Source organism: Colossoma macropomum, unplaced genomic scaffold (assembly GCF_904425465.1).
Source record: "Colossoma macropomum unplaced genomic scaffold, Colossoma_macropomum, whole genome shotgun sequence".
NCBI classification, from domain to species: domain Eukaryota; kingdom Metazoa; phylum Chordata; class Actinopteri; order Characiformes; family Serrasalmidae; genus Colossoma; species Colossoma macropomum.
This window is the reverse complement of record NW_023494799.1, coordinates 27996731-28018022: the sequence shown is the minus strand read 5'-3', so window position 1 is coordinate 28018022 and position 21292 is coordinate 27996731. Positions and strand designations below refer to the sequence as shown.

The following is a 21292-nucleotide window of genomic DNA, read 5'->3' as shown; positions in this document are numbered from 1 at the left end:
TCTCTCCCATTACACATCATTTATATTACTTGCAGACTGTTTCTGTACTGTCTATTTTATGTTTATAAATACATATTTTTCTATATTTATTTTTTTGGATTGAATTTTATGTTGACACATGCACACGAGAAATTCCTTGTATGTTTGGTACTTGGCCAATAAAGATTCTCTTTGTGATTTTTTGTGATTTTGTGAAGTTTTTAGCTTTTTTCAGTTATTGTGTACACATCGCTCTTTTTTATAGTGGATATTTTTTCTATAGAAAAAGTCCATGGCAGCAAGTTTACTGATCATTTCTTGACATGTTATTGTTATGTTAAAACGTCGTACACATGGGTTAGTTTTTACAAATAAGACACGATTCAAGGATTCGTAGTGCAGTTAGTCCAAGCATAGGAGGAGGTTTAAAACTAAACAGTGTTAACTAAGGACTTTCTGTAAAGACTGTTAAGTAAAGACTTCATGCATCAGCTTAAGTAAAAGCTTACAAAAAACAGGTTCAGGGGTGCCAAAACCTTTTGTCTTAGGGGGCAAAAGTTCAATGTTTAAAGTGGCCCAATGGCTTACAAACAAACCAATATACAAATAATGAAGGTAGGTAGGTTTCAAATCAAATTTTAGAAAAATTGTAGGACATTTTTATAAGGAAATTAAGAATTTAATAAGCTACAAGTTGAATAAAAATATGTTTGTTCTTGGTGAGGGTGTGGGGTTAGGGCGTTGGGGCCACACTCTGGACAGTCTGTGACTATCTATTACTTTAAAATGCCACAGTAAAAAGCACTTCATGTTTAGCATGGGCATAATGTGAAACTCTGAACTGCTTTTTTAAATGACAGGTTTGTGATGTCTTCAACATGCTACCTTCACATAGAGTTGTATGCAAAAGTTTGGGCATTCTTGGTCAAATTACTGATTTTGACTTTGCAGACATCCACTAGAGAGAACACATTTTCTGCACATTTTGATGCACAATTATTTTATGTTTGCTGAATGTAAAACATTAGAATATATCTTTTCTAATATATTAAACCCAGCAAAATCAATAAAAATTATGCAGTACAATTAGAAAAATACCATAGTTGAGTGTGTTCACCTATAGAGGATGTAAAAAGCAACAAAACATATAATTTGACCAGGGGTGCGCAAACCTTTGAAAATATGCTTTTCTTAGCTTTGAACACAATGTTACTTTTACTGCTAAGTGTAAGACCTGGCTACCAAAAGACAGCTAGCTTAGCAGCAGCTGAAGCACTGGCATTACAACTATTGCAAATGTCTGCTGGGCTGTTTTCATTTTGCACTTTTTTTTTGCACTTTTTTCTACATATTTATTTGTTGTCATTAAATCCACCACACCATCCAATCCAAGGAAGGGTTTAGAGACCCTCTCACACCACTTTTCTCTCTAAAAACAACATTGCTGAAAACTTCATAACATTTTAAATCAGACATTTTTAAAACAAGATATTTTTTAAGATCAGTGTAGACTTCCTAGAAAAGGTTTTCGTAGGCAGTAGTGACAAGGCCAGAGACACTTGAGAAATATCAGGATGTGGCTCTATAGATACTGCATGCTAGAAACACATACTGAAAAATGGAAACAGACTTGTACATATTAACAACAGAGATTTCCAGTGACTTTCATAAGCTAAAAAGTTTTGTTCAGATTATTTTTTTGAATTGTTTTGTTTATTTTCATCAGCTTCTGAGTAAAAATGTGGAAAAAAGTTTTTTTTTTATTTCAGGTACGAAAAGTTGAGTTTGTGCAGAATCAGAGCATATGCATCTCTTGATAATGGTGTAATATATCGCCAGGTTACAGCTGAAAATATAAAGATATTCTCTGCCAGCCCCTGTTAGGCTTAGGTTCTAAAACAGGGCTGCACAAAGTATGGCCTGCAGGCCAAAGTTGGCCTGTGAGGGTGTTTGACTTGGCCTGCTGAAAGAAACCCCAATGCTTCAGCCAATGAAAGAACAAACATATCTTTATACCATATGTAACTTACTAAATTTTTATTGTCCTTGTAAAATTGTATTTTTAAGCATTTTATCAACAAAATACGGTTTACTGTTACCATTCTACCATCTTAATTTGCATATCTATGTATGTTTTGTCTTTTGGCCACTGGCCCACCACAAACACTGCCCTTTGGCAAACATTGCACTTTGTTCTCAAAGACAAAGTGTTTGGGCACCTCGTTCTAAAGGGTTAAGAAAGGGTCAGAATTTGATTGGGCTTCACTTACCTGATACCGGTCCATCCAAATATACCTTGATTAGCTTGAAGACCCTTATCTTAGACTTTATGTGTGTGCTAGTCATCATTCAGGCTGTGTGTGCGTGTGCGCGCGTGTGTGTGTGTGTGTGTGTGTGTGTTATACTTGCCATGTTGGAGTGGATGGTGCCCAGACTGCTGCTGTGGGTCACTCTGTGGGCGGAGCTGTTGCGGCTGAGAGAGTGTGAGCGTAGAGCTGTGTGTGGACGGACTGGTGGCGTGGGTGGAGCTGAAGCTGCAGCCTGGGCTACTGCCACACCACCGCTGCCCTTTAGTACTGGACCCCTGCTCTCGTTGGTGGGAGACTGAGCGATCATAGAGGAGATGGATCGTGGGCAGGAGACAGAGCGGCGTATGAGTCCCGAAAGAGCCGGAGAAGATGCTGACCCCGCTCTTGCGGGCTTGGGCGAAGGCTTCCAGTGAACACGACCTGTAAATAGAAGAAACAAAAAAAAACAAAACAAAACAAAACAATGTTTTGCAACAGCAGCAGAATCAAAAGTACATTGCCTACATAAACTATATGACCAAAAGTTTGTAGCCAGCTGCTCATCCAACGTTTCTTCTAAAATCAAGAGTATTAATAGGTAATAGGAATTTTTTCCACCTTTGCTGGATTAAAAGACTCTTCTGTGAAAGCTTTCCACAAGATATTCAAACACTGCTGTGAGGATTTGATTGCACTCAGCCACAAGAGCATTAGTGAGGTCAGGTACTTGAGTTTGATGATTAGTTCTGGATCAAAAATTCACTTCGAGGCCAAAGGTATTTGATGGTGCTTTATCACCACAGAAAATAGAACTGCACTCTTCTTTCCCTGCTAGTTGACGCTTGGCACTATGCATGGTGACCTTAGGCTCATGTGTAGCTGTTCCAGAGAGTCCCATTCTACTGGAAATGCTTTTCTATGGAGATTATACAAGCTGTGTGTGCGTAGCTGAACACCTGTTTTGGCAAAGGCTGCACCTTAAAGTAGCAGAAATCATTAAAAAAAGGAGTGTCTGGAAACTTTTGGACATATAGTGTAGTATGGAAGTATGGTTAGTGGTATTTCACGCCTTTTATTTCATTTACATGCAATTTGTGACTGCATTCGTGAGATCCTGCTGGTGTGAGTTTGTGCAAGTTTCCTCCCTTTCAATGGTGCATATAAGAGTTGCTTGAGTGCAATTAGCACTCCCTTGTGGAGAATTCTCAGCCTGCTAAACATGAGTAGATGAGTTACAAGCCATGCCCATTGGGTGCTTTGCATCTAAAAAAAACTTGCAAGAAGGTATAGATATTTCTATCTACATACTTAGCAGACGCTCTTATCCAGAGTGACTTACAACGGATGACAGATGTAGCATTAGAATTGCATTTAACCTTATTTTAACTATTTTATTTGTGTATATGTGTGCATACAGCTACTACATGAGCAGCACTTTTCGCATACGTTTAAAGGGTTAAAAGCTATATCCACTAGGGAGAAGGTCAGCTCTGAGACAACCATGTCTCGCTTTCAGAATACCTTTCTTGACTACTTCTCGTCATCAGTGAATATGGCAACAGTTGTCAGACAGAGACAGAGAGCATAAAGTGGTTTTCGTCATGGTTTGTTTAGTCCTCTGCTGACATCATGTCATATCACATATTCTGCCCCCAATGTTGGGACAGCATCTTGTGGATGTGCAGCATTAATTTCTGAGGATGTGCACAACCAATGCTTCAAATGGACGCACATGTTGCACACATGTACGCATAGTTATAATGAAGCATAACTGTGTCCTTAGGAATCAAATAGCTCTTATTGGTATAGCACTGGCATCACTACTTGATCAAACTTTTGATCTTTCATGGGGCACTGGTGTTATCCACTATGCCATCTGACACAGCAATAAAGCATTTGACCTAAATAACTGAGCTCCGCAAGGGATGTCTGTGCTCTCAGACACAGACACATACACTCTGAGAGGCCTGGATTGCTGCATAAATGAAGTGTGGCATCAGAAATCCCCTTCTCTGACAAATTCACAAAGAGCATCGACTGTGGCTTTCATTAATCACAAAAGCATGTGTCGCTCTTACTGGCCCGGGCTGCCGCCGTCTCTGCAGCTCCGGATTAGAGCAGCGGCGGCTCTTGCCCACACACACAAACCCGGCGCACGCTGAAGCGTTGAACGACCTCCAGCTTGTCTGCCGGCCAGCAGGCCTCGCTGCTCCGCCCGTGAATCTTGAGGGACGGAAGTTGCCAAGTCGTACGCATTATAGGGGCTTAGCTTAGGCCACCCCCAGATGGGCATTGGAGGGGGGGTGGGTGGAGGGGGGTGAGGGTCAAAGTCACTCCAGTATAACTCGCACTCCTGACTCGCTCACCCGTCAAACCTCAGCCAAACCACTGCTTTGTCCTTCATTCTGGAGCTAATGGAAAAACTGGAGGGTTGGCCGCTTGTTCAAGCAAAAAAAAAAAAAGAATCTATACACAATCCGCCCTGACTGCGTGACACTTTAATACATTCAGACACATGGGGCGATAGCAAGACCTGGAGAGAGAGAGAGAGACGCACAGAGACAGACACAGAAAGAGAGAGACAAAAAGAGAGGGATGAAGAGAGAGTCAAAGAGACAGAGAGAGAGAGAGAGGACGAAGAGAAAGAAAAGAGGGAGGAAGAGAGAGTTGAAAGAGACGAAGAGAGACAGAAAGAAACAAGAGAGTGAAATACAGAGAGAAGCAGAGAGAAAGAGACGAGAGTGAAATTGACATGAGACAGAGAAAGAGATAGTAACAGAGACAAAAGATAAAGAGAGACAAATACTGAGACAGAGATGAAGAAGATAGAGAGAGAGAGCAATAGAGAAAAATGGAGATAAGAGAAGAACAAGAGAGACAGAGAGATGAAGAAAAGAGGGAAAGAGAGAGCAAAAAGAGCAAGAAAGACAGAAAGAGAAAAGAGAAAAAGAAAAGAGAAAAGAATGAAGAAGAGAGAGAAAGAAAGAAATAAGAAGAGAGTGAAATACAGACAGAAGCAGAGAGAGATATTAAGAAGAGATGAAGAACAGAGGTAGAAGGATAGATGAAGAGGAGATACAGAGAGAGAGGAAGAGAGCAAACTAGAGTTATAAAGAACTACACTGCATGTTTCTATGGACTCTAAGGAATGCAGAAGTTTTAAACCTTTCTACCTGAGAAAAAAGTCACAGCTTTTCAAGGGTTTGTTTTGTCCAGTTTTCAAGGTAAGCCAAAAGCACTTCCCTGAAGATCTCCCCGAACTGCACTTCGCCCAAGCTGAGACCCCACTCTCCTTTTAGACTAGTGGACTGAAACACATCAAAAAAGCTCATTAAGGCTACTGTGTATGGGAGCCCAGAGAGCTCTCAAGCTATCACCCGCTACCGCTGGCCAGTCAAATTAAGAGCCACTGCACTGCGCCATCAGATCCTGTGACCCTAATTAAAAAAGATGGATTTTGCCTGTTTCATGTATTAATTAGGTAAACAAACGCATTACACTAGATTTACATCTGTAAGTTAAGGTTTTGCTGGGCAGCTGACGCCACTGGATTGCACAATTGCACCTACAGTTGGTCTGCCCGCTGAACGACTTTTGAGCGTATGTGACAATGGCAGAGGTTTGTTTAAGTAATTAAGGACCTCTTGTGGTCATCTGGAAAGCATCGGGGGAAGATCTCTGATTGAGGACTGTGATATACAAGAAAGAGGAAAACAGAGCAATGTTTTAGCAGACTGGAGACTACTCTAACTGGCCCCCATTGAGCACTAGAGGTGGGTGTGGTTATTTAAATATCAGAATACATTGACCTCTTTCTTTAATTGGTTTTTGAAGGTATGTGCTTGTGATGAGCTTAGAAAAAAAGATGTAAAAAGATCAAGTAAACCTTGTGATGTTTTTGACTGAGCGTGTAACACAGAACCTATATATGGAAACCTTTCGAATTGATACAGCTGTACAAGTTACTTTGTAGGTTAACTGGTAGTATTAAACCACTACAAACACATTAAAATAAATACAGAGAAAATGGTCAAAAAGAAGTGACAAAGCTACTATGTAAAGGAGAAATAGTGATTAAAAATGTTGTTTGTTCCCTTTACTCATCCACACCGGTCAGCACACACGAGTTCAAACATTTTAAGCACAGTGAAAAGAGTAAACATTAGACAAGCCGTTTATAATCACTGTTCATGTCGAGTATTAAGAGGGGTCAAGAACTTCTCCATTACAGATTTGGCACAACTTGAAAACATGACATCCTGCTCCATACGCACAATACAGCAAAAAACCAGCACACAGATGCCATCTGTAGCCTTAGTTTTTGAAATGATGAGTGCAAAGTATAAATTAAAAAATGGAATTCACTGCCTTGGAACACCAACTGTTTTCTGTAATTGAGGATGTTGAATTTTTGAATTTTGTGGTTCATTCACTGTATAAAATATATATATATATATATATATATATATATATATATATATATATATATATATATATATAAGTCAACTTAAAATGTTTAGGCTTACTTCATGGCTTTTTAGAGCTAAATCAACTTGAAAGTACTGGTAAACTGATATTCCTGTTTGAGTTAACTCAAAACAGGTGTAGTGTTGGCTTAAAACTTTAAGTAAAAACTTTTTTACAGAGTACTGAAGTCTGCATGCTGTAAAAAAAATTAGTAAGTTTATTTTAGGTAAACCTTCTTTATTTATTGACAGCTTTTTTCAGTCTCGTTTTTTGGCCAAGCATGTCCTGAATTTCAGTTACTTTTTAGTTTAGGTTAGGTTTTTTTTTATTTTGGTGCAAAATGGTTAAAATACTTGGTAAAAAAAGCTTCAGAGTAGGGTGGCAAAATGTATTGTTAATGGTTATTGTGATTTCGACAATACTGCAATACTAATATCACAGAGCGATACAATATGAGCTTCAGGGGGTCAGCTTTTAGAATCTTGACCAAAGTCAACTAACGTTTTTTATTTATTTTTATGGCATTTGGCAAACGCCTCTATCCAGAGCAATTTACAATGTAACCCTTTTAAACAGGGAGGCAAAGGTATTGTTAGGAGTCTTGCCCAAGGACTCTTACTGGTATAGTGTAGTGTTTGCCCAGGTGGAGGACTGAACCCCAGTCTACAGCGTAGAAGGCAAAGGTGTTTGCCATTACACTATACCAACTGCTTCAGAAGAGTGCATGTGGATGTTATGATGAAACAAAGCATTCATGTAAGCCAACAAATAATACATCAAATAAATATTGTAAATCATTTTGGTCAATATAATTCAAATGTAGGCCAGTCCTTAATCCTGTCATTGGGTTGAAGTTCACTAATGTATTGTGAATATACTGTTAGGCATACCACAATTACAATATGAATAGAACTTCTACTGCTTCAATTTCCCCTATAAATAGAGTAATAATTACCTCTATTTATATATAAAATATTTGGGAACAATTTATCTAGGTACACTCTTGACTATCTTTTTGGTTTGTTTTTGAAATATCGCATCATCTATCATTTAGTTAACCAGACTATCGCACTGTTAACCAAAAAATCGTTGCTGTACAAAAACACTGTATCTGTATTTTTGTCACTTTTTACTTTTTTGTGTATTTCTGGTCACACTCATTATCCTTGACATTGTGTTAAAATGTCTAATAGACCAATAGAAATGGTCCAAAATCAATTTGAAAAAAAGTCTTGTTTTTTCCTTCTCATGTAAAGTTACAATTATAGAAGATCGGGGGTTTTGTTCCGACAGCTACAACCTTTATATGCACCTTTTCCATAGGTAGAGCGATAATTTAAGTTTAATGTTTCTCTAGATAGACTTCTAACCTCCTTTTTAACTAATTTTTAAAAACCTAAAATAATGCAATATTATTCGGCCCTACTTAACTGTACACGCTTCCTGGAGGCCTGCAGAATAGGACCTGAGGAAGACTTACTGGAGCGCTCAGAGGACTTCTGCTTGTTCTCCCCCACCTCCAGGGAAACCTTCTTCTCCTGGAGGTCGTTGGCGCTCTCCTCCTCCTCGTCGGCGTCCGAGCCCGAAGTGCTGCTGCCATTGCAGCTGCCCGAGGTGTCCTCGTAGTCGCGGTGCCTCCTGGGCACCTGAGCGCTCTCAGGCATGGAGGACAAGGCCTACAGACAGGCAGACAGACAAGCCAGAGATGTCCAAGGGGGAAAAGATGATGTTAGACCATGTCAGAGCTGGGGCTGATACAGCCTTCAACCCGACTCCAATTAGCGTTTGTCATCGGCACTAGGTAAAGGTGACGGAGGGAAGTAAAGTGAGGAGAAGGAAAGCGAAGTAGGAGGGGAGGAGAGGGAGGGAAGGTGTGATTGTAACACAGCCCTTGGCGTGTGCGTCGCTGACAAGCACAATGTTGACTCGGCTATGATTAATGTCACGACAGAGACATGTTAATACAGTCTAAAGTGACTCTGCTTGGATAGTGCCTTTCACCGTCACACATTCAGAAAGCATGAATTCATCATTTCCTTTAAAAAAATAATTTAAAAAAAAGGGAGAAAAATAAAGGTTAATTGAACTGAATGCCTGCCCTCATGCTCAGTAAGGAGCGCACTGTTTGCATTAATAAAGCATTCGAGTCAGTTATTCAACAGCTAATTTAGCTCGCCTTTTCTTGTACAAAATTAACACTTACAAAGCAATCACAAGTGCAGGTTTAAGCAAATCAATTAGTGAAAGCAAGAAGGAGACAGAGACAAAAAGAATGAAGGAGATGAACTGAAATGTCTCCTTCCGTTTCATCGTGCTGCTCTCCGTGGCATCTCTGAACGGGGCTGCTTAAGACCCAATCCCACAGTATTTAAATTGCTTCATTTCTGCCCTGTCTGATTTTTCCAGATGGCCCATAATGCACCCCTGGGAGTCTGTCTATCCATCAGAGCACTCAGCGCTGTGTGTCGAAAGGTCGTCAAGAAAAAAAAAAGGAAAAAACACTCAGCATAGTCGAGAGTGACAGGCGCAAATTAATTTCAACCGAAGCCAATTGTGTAAGAAAGAATAGTTAGCCTTGTGGGCTTCACGTGGTTGAAAAGGCAGCTCCCGCTCGTCACGCTGGACGTTAGGTGGTGCCAGGACGTGGATGAGGATGAGGCTCACCTTCGGCCCTCTCTGCCTGGACGTCTTCCCCATCAGCTTCTCATCGTCCAGCTCACACTGCTCCAGCAGGTCCAGGATGTCCTCTTCCTGTGGACACACAAACATAGATATGTTGTATTCACATTATTTAACTAGCCAACGGACCCCACGGCCCATACGCCTCTTATTACATTTTCATTAACAATTTCTTAATCATAGCTCACTGAAACAAGAGGCAAAATTCAATCCAAAGTTCAGATTCTAAACTTTCAATGAAAGATATGATACCATATCTGTGTTTGTCACTACAAAGCAAGATCTTTTATTATGATTTGAATTTAATAAAAAAGATATCACTGTTCAAACTCGTGTCTTGTTTTTAGGAAAGCAAATCGTCCTTTACATTTCTGCTTCATTCTATTACATTAAAACAAGAGCAGACTTGAATCTGTTGATACATCATTATGTAATTAATTATGTGCCTGTGGAACATATTCATAATCATTTTTATGTAAACCTAAAGCAGAGCAAAATGACAACAATCCAACTCGACATTACTTAAATATTTTGACTAGCTCCCATATTTTTTGCATGCTGCCTTTGAGCAAGAACAATACTTGGATAAGCAGGAAAGAGATTTGCAAGTATGTGGGACAACATGGACGAGTAATTATGCCTCTAATCTGTGGCTAAGAAGGCGAAGGAGCAGACAAAGAGAGCAATTTATGAGGATTAAAACAGCAAAAGAGTTTCTCTAAGCAGGTCTTTAACTGTACTCTGTCAACAACAGGCAGGAGTGGTCAGTGTGGTGTGTGATAGCTACTGACCATCACTATGAAACAAAGTTAAAGCAATAGTTTGTTGGGAAACGGTTACTTAACTCCTCATGATTTAAGGTCCCATTACTTGTTAGCTACAGAGTTCTAGAGCCTCAGAGTTCCAGTGCAATTCTGTAAAGTTAACTTTAGACATAAAACAAAATATGTAAGGGGAAAGTTTTCTCTCTCTCTCTCTCTCTCTCTCTATATATATATATATATATATATAACAAATATAACAAATACAAATGATATTAATACAATAAGTAGTGATTATTAGAGTACATCAGTGTTTACCATTTACAAAACTCTCTTCGTGGCATCATAGTTACTGTCTAATATCTACATTATCTAATCAATCTTTCATTAAATTAAATCAAGTGTTCTAGTTATGACATATAATAAATTCATGCAACGGCATCGATGAGAAATCAGAAACCATTTGGTGAACATTTTGTTTTTCAATCTATCTCATATTAACTACCTTTTTGAAAACTAGAAATTCTTGGGTTTTTTTTTACTGCACCTGTGTTTATTTGTATTTATTACAATGATTTTACAAGCAAAAAACATATTTATTGCCAAGTAATAAAATGTAATAAAAATGTAATTTTTGTTCCATTTACTTCGATTTGAAGTTAAGACCATTTTTTTCATCGCCTGTAAAGTTACTGTTTTGGAGATACAAGATTTTGTCACAAAAGCGAAGATACACTGTTAGTGTATCACTAGTCAATCACTAGTCAAAAGTTTGTAATCACCGTTTTCAAATGATTTTAGAGCAACTCCACTGGTTCTAATTAGTAGAAAGCTAATAAAGCTAATAAAGTGAAATGGGTCTCCTACTTTAGCTCTTTGTTTCTCCTTTAGTTTATCTCCAAAGAGACTGATTGAACACATGCCTGACTCTGTGTTCCAACACATTCTCGTCATAGCAGACAATAAAAGCTCTCTGGTGAAGATTTGTCTCGAGCCGTCTCTGCAGTTTCATAATGAGAAATGTTGCACGCTGTTCCGCAAGGAACACTATCACTGCGTTAACACCCAGTAAGCTCTCCATTGATCTGTTCTTCTAGCTCAAATGGAGATAAGTGTATTAAATTCCATCTTTTTTGTGCTCATTGCCTCTGCACATTGTTCTTCAAATCCAGATTAAAAAACGTTGTTCGGGCAACCAGCCGAGGAGAAAGTGGGCTGCTACAAGCTCACACTGAGAGCTAACGCTAGTTGTCCTTTTACTGTTTCGAATGATGCTGGGGCTTCATGGATACAGTAACAGCCCTGATTCTTCGCTGAAAGAGCCAAACCTGATGCTTGCATCTGAATGAGCACAAGCAGGGAGGAAGGTCAGGGGCTAACGTGGCAATGGCACAAGCTCAGCAATCCTGAACCTGGCCCAAATGAGCCAGACCCACACTCCGCAGGATTCACCTTGCAGGCTCGCCCGGCCACATTTATGCACGGCCCTGTCGCAGTATGTTAGCGCTATGGCTTTCACGTTGCCTGATAAAACTCTAATTAAAATCATTGATTAAAATATATCCTCTTAATGAATTGGCAATGATTAGATGCTGTTTTACATAACTTCTAGCCTCTCTTACTGATAGAAGAGCCATTTATGTTATGTTATATGTTATGTTTAATATGGCTGTCAAAGTTAATGCATTAATAATCCAGTAACTTGATAAATTATTAATGGCACTCGTTTTCTTTAATGCATATTAACATATTTTTCCTAGTTTCAGCCTTCAAAACAACTGTTGTAGTGCAGACTGAACTCAGCTGCTCAAGACTGAATCTGTGATTGTAGCCCTCTCTTTCAAATACAGCTTTTAAATGGCTTTTAAAGCGATACCCTGAGCATCTTCAATAGATTATGCGGAACTGTGAACGCTGGACAATGTTGATGAAAATTGAGTTTCCACTCTATGGAAATAGTGATTTTCATCTGAATGTTAACAAGATGAAAATAGCGGGCCTCATTCAGCAATATCTTCCTAAGTTTTTTCTTAGATGTGTTCTTGAGAAAGGTCCAACATCAGATTCATGACTGAGATTTGTGTTCTTAAACGGCAGAATTGTTCACACCTTTGTGCTCTAGAGTGTGTATAGATTCTGTTCTTACCTAAGAACAAACCCCAAATAAAAAAAAACACAGATGAATGTCAGAATCTTCGTGAAAACTGCGTAAGTGGGTTTTAAGAAGAAATTTAATCTTAAGGACGCCTGGTGAATAAGGCCCAGTGTTACTGAATTATTAAAAATAATAAATACATTCTGATTAAGCTCTTTTTATCCACTTATAAATTTTATTCACTTTTAAATGAAAAATCTTTTAGGGTGTAATTTCAGCAAATGAGACAAATGTAACATTGTAATTAACCACAAGTAATTCAATTGTTTGGCAGCCCTAGTTTTTACTTACTTATTAAAAGCTCACTTGTTTATCTTTTCAAATAATATTTGAATCTTTGTCATTGTTCAATTAAGCCCATTTTTATGGCCTCGTGGCCTCTGATAACTCAATTAATTGGTAAATTACTCGATCACTAATGTAACTGATAATAATGGTCGTGGTCAGCACTATCTTCCCTCCCAGAGAAAGGCCCAGAAGCAAAAGGAGCTGCTTTGTGATTTTCTCGATCCAAGTCCTCACTGATCAGATTCCATCAAATGCCGGTATACAGACAGGACGATCCTTAAAAAAGCGTCTTCCAACAGAGCTGCGCATTTATATGCATGGGATGACATATTCAGCCTTGAAAATCCTCTTCAAACATCCAGAGGCTTCTGAGAGGGAGGACGGCACAAATGATGAACTCAAGGCGAATAAAGAATGACGACAGAGGCCGGGTGGCGGTGGGGTGGGGTGGTTGATGGAGGTAAAAACGGAGGCACGCTAAAGAAACAAAAGAAGGGTTGCGCGAGGTTCATAATGTCTTCAAAAAACACTGCGTTCGCCATGGACCGAAGCTTTTAAGAATCAGGCAACAAGGTCGCCGTGGCAAACGCAAGGATGCTCTGCTACGGTATACTGCAACACTTTCCTTTCTTCTTTTGTTATTTTCTGGCTGAAGAAAGATTGTAAATGTACAGAAAGGAGGAATGGGAGAGAGCGAGAGAGAGGTATGTAAGTAGAGAGAGAAAGAGAGAGAAAGAGAGAGAGGGAGCTGAGTTTGTTGCTAAGCACGAAAGCCAGCTGAGACCCAGGTACGTGCCTTCATTCGTTTCAGAGGATTATTCATTTCCTTTTGAAGTGAGGCTGCTCGCCCAGCGAGGAACGTCTGAAAAGCAACCGAGAGGAGACCCTCATACTTCTCCAAGAGCAGCTTGTCTTCTGGGGGGTAAATACGTCTGTAAGCAAAAAGAGAGAGGGAGAGAGAAAAGGCAAGAAAAAGTGTGAGTGGGATAGATTGATCCGCATGGCTGCCTAGCGTGCCTGCTTTTCATATCAGCTAAACAAATCTCGCTCACTCTTTTCGCACCGCCCTCGGTATTAAAGTAATGCACTTTTGTTGATATGTCTATTAGCACTTGTTGCGGCCCGGCTAATGCGCCAGCTCGCACGCTGGAAGGATTTCCAGGCCCAAGACTAAACTAACAGGTTTAATGTTTACGTTCGGACACGAGGGACTCGCCAAGTGTAAACTTCACATTTTATCTACGTAATATATCTTTAAATGACTTCACGACTTCTGGCTGTCCGGGCAATAAAAACAATGGCGGGACATTAATCTAAATAAACAAAAAACTGGTGGTGGGTGGTGATAAGTAATATCTGTTCTATTTACATATTTTCACCCAGTTCCCAACCTGCTAACAGGGTGGCTTGATGGCAGACGTTAGGAATGTATCTCTGACGTTTGAACATGCTCTTTAGTTAGAAGCTCAGCCAGCCACGGCATAATCAAGGGATCAAGTAATGTAAATGTTAAGATCTCAGGATAAATCCCTCAAATCCATTAAGAGCTACATATGTGCATTACGGTCAAACATGCGCAGCGGCAAAAAAAAAAATAAAAAACCTATTACCAGCGCAAGTGCTTTTGACACTTCTGGCCTTGTCTTGCACATATGGCATGTGTTTCAATCTCAGCCTGACCCACATATTTCCCACACTTTTTTTTCATGTTTCAGCATCTTTTCGGGGGTGTTTTTATTAGGATAGAGATGTAGGGAATAGCAATTACATCAGCCAGAAAATGACCTATTTAAGAAGTAGCTTCATTTCCCATCATTCCTCTGAGCTCTTTTAAGTGCTTGCATTATTCCGGAGTGACTCGTCACAATTACTCATCGAACAGTGTGTTAAATGCTACAGACGCTAAATGGCTTTGGCTCCTCTTTGAAGCAGCCTCCCCTTACCTGAACTTCATTCCAGTTAAATAGGAAAGGTTAGTTAGGAGACTGGTCTAATGAGGGTGCCTTAATCAAATCCCAATGTCGCATCCCAGTCGCGGGGTCTTCATTAGGGAGCGCCAGACGCTTTGGCGTTTGAGTGGAGCAAATAAGGAGCGGCTGTGGTAAAAAAGCCCAGGGCGCTGTTGTGACGCACAGTCCTTCCTTTAAGAGCCCATATTCTAAGTCTTTGTATTTTTTCCACTTGTAGGGCTTATATCTCAAAAAAACTGAATACCTTCTTCCTTTAATATATTAAAAGAGGTTTACATATTATGTAAGCATTATTTCATTACTGCGATAATTACATTATCACAGTTTCAAAGGTTCACTTCCCAGTCCATACACTGTTCGAAATAAAGTTTCTGTGCAGGTACATTTTTCATTCATCAAGGAATAATGTAAATGTACCCTCAAAGGTACAACAGTGGTTTTAGGTCCAATTAAGTACCTTTAATACATTTCTCCTAGCATGTATTTGTACCTTTTCATAACCTAATGTTTAAAAACAGAGCAATAAATGAAAGCCTGGAGACGGGGTGCGTCGAGTCAATACAACATAGAAAATATAATTTCGATGGATTATGGTACGATTATGTTCCCTGACTAAAGGTATTGAGATGTACCCTTGAGGGTACTACCCCACTGACAAGAGGGGTCCTGCCCCAGTGACAGTTTTATACCTTCTCTCTGAGAGTGTATACGGAAACTGAGCAAAAAATTAGCTTATTTTGAATTCACTGTTTTTGTGATGTCACAAAAATCAACAAAATGTATTTGAATATTCAGCCTACAGCAGTTTAGCCCCGCCCATTCTTGCTGAATTTGCTAAGACAGCCTGTTTAAAAATTACAATAAGTATGTGACGTACTTTTTCACTGTTCATTCAGCCTGCAGCAGTTTAGCTCCACCCACTCAAGATGAAGTTATAAAGAACGTTGTTACTGCAGGCAATCAGGTTTATGTACCAAAACAGTCGTAATTCACTTATACATGATTATTGCCCAACCTCTCATCTCTTAGACTTAAACAGGCTGTTTTTGCTCCTGTACCTTCAAGACTGACATATGCACATTACCTGCTTTTTGTTTGGCTGCCCTGTATATATTGTACCAAAAGCAGCATGGACTGAAACACTTCTTATGACATCAACGTGAATGAGTGGGGCTATCAGCTGCAGTAAGCTGAATAGGAGAATGCATGTAAATACATTGGTGTTTCGTGACATTGAAAAACAATGAATTCACTTTGGGCCTTTTTGCAATTTTGTTTTGGTACATGGTCTGTACAGACTCGGTGGTGAACAGTATGTTTTGAAACTTTAATAATGTTTACGTACTACATCAAACTCATTTTGGGAAAAAAAGTGAGGAAAATCAAACGTTCCAGGATTTAGACCCTTTAACTTAATTAATTGTCTCTATATAAATTATTTTTGCACTAAAACTGATGAGACATGGCAAGTAGTTCTAATAGCCTCTCTTCTCTTAATTATGTAAATAAAATATACTACTTTAGGTAGTAAAAATACTGATTTTCTTGCCAGCAGTTACGTTTGGCGGGTTCCACAAGTTAACCCAAATCACAATTCTGACAAATGCGTAAAATTCGGGTCAAATAGCACTGCATGGTTCAAATAAGAATTCAGACTGAGTGAGCTTACACTTTATCCAGAGGAAGGAACAAGATGAAAACATGATGAAGAAGACAGTGACTTCATGTGAGGGCATTCATTTGTCAGAAAATGCTAATTTTATTCAAGGAAATGACCCCCAAAAGTTCAATCATGTCTCTTATGCTGGATCCCTTTACTCTTATGAGAGACCTGGGAAGCCCCCTCCTCCCTCCAGCTCCCCTTAATTCAAACCCTGTTACTGTTCCCTAATGGGCATTTTCACACTTGTCTTGAAGACTGTCACACCCAGGAGCGATTCTAAGCTTGTTTTGGGGGAGGGGCTCATTATCACAGGTTTGCCTTCACACTGTATTGAGGCAGATTGTGTTGAACTACCTTATTTTCACTTAATAAAAAGATTACATAGGCCAAAACACTGCCATATCTCGGCCAGTGGCCCAGCTCTGCTTTAGGACATGTGGGCCAAAAAGGTATGTTTTAATGTGGGCCAATTTTGCAGTTTGCCAGTTCTGGCAGTGGACCAGCCGTGCAATGTGTTTGTTTAATGCATGTTTAAAGTCCAGGGAACCTAACTGTGTGTTTTCTTTTTAATTAGGTCTTGTTCTTGCAGGCAAACAGTAAATATCGACTAAGTATACCCTGTGAATAATGTTCCAATGACCAATAAATGATGGATATATTTCGCCGTATTTCACTATCCTTGATGCAAACTGAACGGTCCTAATCTTGGATAAGGCTTCTGTAAGCATGCCCTTACCAATCACTAGGCTGATGTCTATTGCCCTGCCCACACAAAGCAGTTTCAGAGTCAGAGAAACTTGGCGAGCTAAAGCTAACCCAGCATAACCAAAAGCTAGCCAGACCACCTGTCTGTAGCTCTATCATTCGTTCATCCATACACAAAATTGTTCGTTCGTCCAGTTACCATTGCATAAAAACTGGATAATAAGTTTAGTTCTGTATGAGTGGTGGAGCAGGCTAGGAGTGCTGGACAGAGAGCTGCCAATCAAGCTTCTCATTAGCCACACCCACACAGTTCTTAGACAGTGATTCAGTGGTTTTAAGCCATGTTTTGTCATATTTATATCTGATTTTTCATTCAAGCTTTGCTTGATGTTTAATATAAAATAAAATATCTAATATAATAATAAAATAACACTCAAGTTTAGTATCATACAAACATTTCTCATATTTTACTCTGTGCTCCCTGGGACTTTGATGCTTAGCATAGCAAGATACAAAATAATTCTTTTATTTCAAAAAAGGTAGAAAAATAAATTTGCTTTTTCATGAGAAACCAGGTTTTTATTGAATTGTTTTTCTTCCCTTGAGGTCCACATCATTTTTGCAGTTTTATGCACCAAAAAATTATTTTTTATTTGACCATTTTCCAACCTATCTTCATCCCTCAGAATTAAATAGTTGGCTGTTTCTGTTACTGTGCCTTTAAGTTTTATATAAGATAAATTAGGTCTGATTAGCTGCTCTGTTTTGAACCTCATTCAAAAACAGGCTGAAACATTCCTTATAATTTCAATGTTAATGGGCAGGGCTAAACTGCTGTAGGCTAAATAGGTTTACATATGTAAACGAGTTGGTTCTTAACATCACAGAAATAATGATTTCAATGCGGTCTGATTTTGCAGCATAGTTTCCGTATATAATACTCCATACGTTTTTAAACGTCAACAATGTTTATATATTACTTTATTTCAAAAAAGCAAGGGAAATTCAGTTTTCCATGATATAGAAAGAGAGCATTACCGACGAGCAATGGACTAGTTGAAGCCAAACGGCCTCTGACTTATCTTCTGAAGTGGGCATCTGCTCGTCTGACAGGTGAGTATTAAAAATTGACGACCTCTGTTCTGCAAGGCCTCACGTCAGAGAGAAGCTCAGCACGTCTAAAGCACGTGCATGTGTGTTTAAGTGTGTGTGTGCATACTGGGGAGCACAGAATTCAGGCCCTGACCGCTGTCTTTTCTCATTTGGAGCACTGCTTGCTTTCTCCTTCCCCTCCTCTTGACTCAAGCCGCGCTGCGTCGCTTTCTCTGCCACCGTTTTCCTCCCGGGAGCGCCCTGCTCCTTACCTGACCCTGTAAATGTAAGTTGTGCCCGGGAGAGGCATCCCTCGGGAGGAGACGCTCCGAGCCTCTTCCTACCTGTAGTTCCCCAGATGACGCTTTTCATGCTCCTCCCGGGAGATCTGCTTGCGAACCTGGGCCAGTCGTTCTTTCTGAAACAAAAAATATAGCAAAGGTGAGGGAAGTGAAAAACAGAAGATCTGATTCTGTTTCTCCAGCACAGCAGTATCGTTCAAACAGGCCCGCTCCAACTAACGACGTATGACTCGTTAGCCCATTAGAGGCACCTTAATGAAGTCGGAGAGTTAGAGAGCGAACAAAGAGCTGCATGCAAAAATGGCCTCTCCCTTGCACTTGTTAATACGGGAAGCCAATTCATAATTCATATGGATTTAACTCCCACTTTCCCATTTTAATACATCAAAAACTGTAATTGTGAAAAGGTCAGCTGGTCAATTTGCAGCGGAGCAGCGGGGTGCCTCCAATTATAGTCACTGATCTCTGCTAAACACTAGAACATGCTCACTCACTCAACCCCCGATCCCACGCTCTCACCCTCTTATGTGCTTCTCGCCTTGCCCTTTGAAAATACCACCTACCTGCAGCAATTTTACATTCATTCATCACTTGATACAATAAAGCTTGACCAAAAGACCAATCAAGAGACGGACTGGAGTGCGGCGCACCTTCTCGCCGACCTGCCACTTAAAAGTTTGAAACGCGTCGCCCCCGTAATTCCCGAACATGAATAATTAAATAACACATTGTCGCCCTGAAGTGCCAACAAAGCGCTATACTTGTGCCTCAAAAGAAGTTCTTGGAGAAAGTTTCCCAGTGGAGAAAAAAATTAAGTCATACCAGTTCCTCTTTCCTCCGCTCCAGCGTGAGGCGCTGCTTCTCCCACTCAGAGGAGCCCGCTGACAGCTTCTTCATAGAGCCTTGTCCATAGAGACGCCGCTGCGCTTCGGCCTTCTGCTGGGCCAGATTCCGTCGCTTATCACTTGCTCTGTATGAGGAAAAAACAAAATACAGCACCAATCAGGGTGTTAGACGATGTCACAATGACTGAATTCGATTACGATTTGTCAGGAAGTTATTCAGTATGAAATTTCAGATTGCAACATGATTCAATTTGATTATTGTGGTACAATTCAGAATGATTTTTAATAATACACTGAATACACAAATATGACTGGAGGAGCTGCTTACATATTAGTAGAATTTAGACAACAAAAATAATGCAATTTTGTATACATTTGGATAGAATGACTGTCATGCTATTAAATACAAGCCTGTTACATATAAGTTATCATTTTTTTCAGTGTCAGGAACAACCCAGAAAGACCTCCCTTGATTTAATTAGTTTTCACTCAAAATCGCCATTTAGTACAAGTTATTCTGTCAGAAGTTATTCAGAGAAAACATATATTTAACAGAAAAGTACAAAGAAGCCTCAACAACAAAATACAACACCAAATTTACAGTATTTAGCATGTTCTCCCTTTGCCTTCCAGTTTTTCAATTGTACATGAAACATACTGTCAGTTTTAAAGAAGTCTTCAGAAAAGAAAAAAAGTTCAGTCTTAGAAGTTGGTTACATTTCCTGCTTTTTCATGATCCAAGTAATCCCAGGTACAAACATCTGTGATGTCCAGTTTTGGTGTTCTAGTGCAATTTTCTCCTTTGTTGTCTAGTTCCTTTTCTCAGTGAGGGCTTCTTCTCAGCTACACATCCTTTCAGACCCATAGCTTCAGTTGTCTCCTCACAGTGGAAGAATGGACAGAAACCCTTGTGGATTTTTTTCAGATCTAAAGCAAGAGTGGAGCTTGATTTCCCACAGGAAAGAAATATCAAAAAAGAGATCTCCCTAATATCACTGTAGCATCTCCAAGACAATAATGAGATAAGATAGAAAGACAATGGAGATTTCTGCTTAAGCCTCCTGCTGCTCAGATATTTCTCCTGGGAAAATCTCACACGTTTCATCTGAAATTTAGTAGACATCGCAACAAAGTCACACACTGTGCTCAGATTTGTCAAGATAATAACACTCATTTTCTGTAAGTAAACACTCGTTTCTCCTTTATCTCTCTTGTATCAAATATCTCCTGCGTCTTAAGCTATTTCTCCTAAAGAATTTTAGGGAAATCATCATTAAGTCTTCTGAGCCCTAAAAGAGCAATATTTAAACAATAAAAATGCCCTCTGGTTTTCGCCTGTCTCTCAAAGATGAAAGCTTTAAGTACTGCTTATCTGATGGTGACAGACTGGTGGTCCACTGGTGGTTTTCACTTATACTCCTTTGGCTTTCCCCTTCTTTGTGCAAGTGGATTATCTTACATCTAACTTCATCAGAAACATCGCTTTTAACCATTTCAAATGCACATGAGAAAGAAATCTGCAAGGCACTTATGGCAGCCACCAATTAAATACTGACAGATTTGATATTATACTGTGTTGGAGGGTTTTGTGCAATTTTCTGCAAAAAAAGGTTTCCTGCTTTTTTTCTGATTCTGAAAAATGAATAACTTGTACTTAATGGCTGGAAATCACTGGAAATTAAATAAAAAGGTGGTCTCTGACTTTTGCACAGTACTGTATTAATAATTATAATGTAATCTTATAGCACAATTGCATCACTACCTTCAGAGATCAATCACAATGCGTCCTTTTACATAATAAAATAAGGAGAAGTAAAATTAGAAAGCCTCCCAAACTTGCCCAGCTCAGCAGATTCATCATATGGGTTTTGCTGGAAAGGATCCAGCAGTTTTTTTTTATTTCTACACTCACTGGCCCTTTAAATTTGCTGTTGTGCTGAGGCTGCCTAGGGTCACTGGGTGTCCTGAATTCTGAGGACTGGTCTCATTTTTTTCGCTATACGGGCCTTCATGCTTTCGAGTTTCCTTTATATCCGTGACACTGTGAGAAAGAGCCCACAGAGCCGGTGTATTACAGCTTTCCAGCACTCAGGAGGAC

At 39.6% G+C, this 21292-nt stretch overlaps 1 protein-coding gene across 1 annotated transcript in view; it reads right to left on the bottom strand.

Moving 5' to 3' along the window:
- ttll7 (tubulin tyrosine ligase-like family, member 7) overlaps window positions 1-21292 on the bottom strand; it is a 103445-nt gene that overhangs the window by 19824 nt on the left and 62329 nt on the right. Inside the window, exons 11-16 of the mRNA XM_036586999.1 lie at window positions 19172-19319; window positions 18392-18465; window positions 13414-13549; window positions 9399-9485; window positions 8215-8410; window positions 2389-2708 (exon numbers count right to left, since the gene is read on the bottom strand). Of these exons, the coding sequence (XP_036442892.1) occupies window positions 2389-2708; window positions 8215-8410; window positions 9399-9485; window positions 13414-13549; window positions 18392-18465; window positions 19172-19319 (961 nt within the window). The remainder of the gene's footprint in view (window positions 1-2388; window positions 2709-8214; window positions 8411-9398; window positions 9486-13413; window positions 13550-18391; window positions 18466-19171; window positions 19320-21292) is intronic.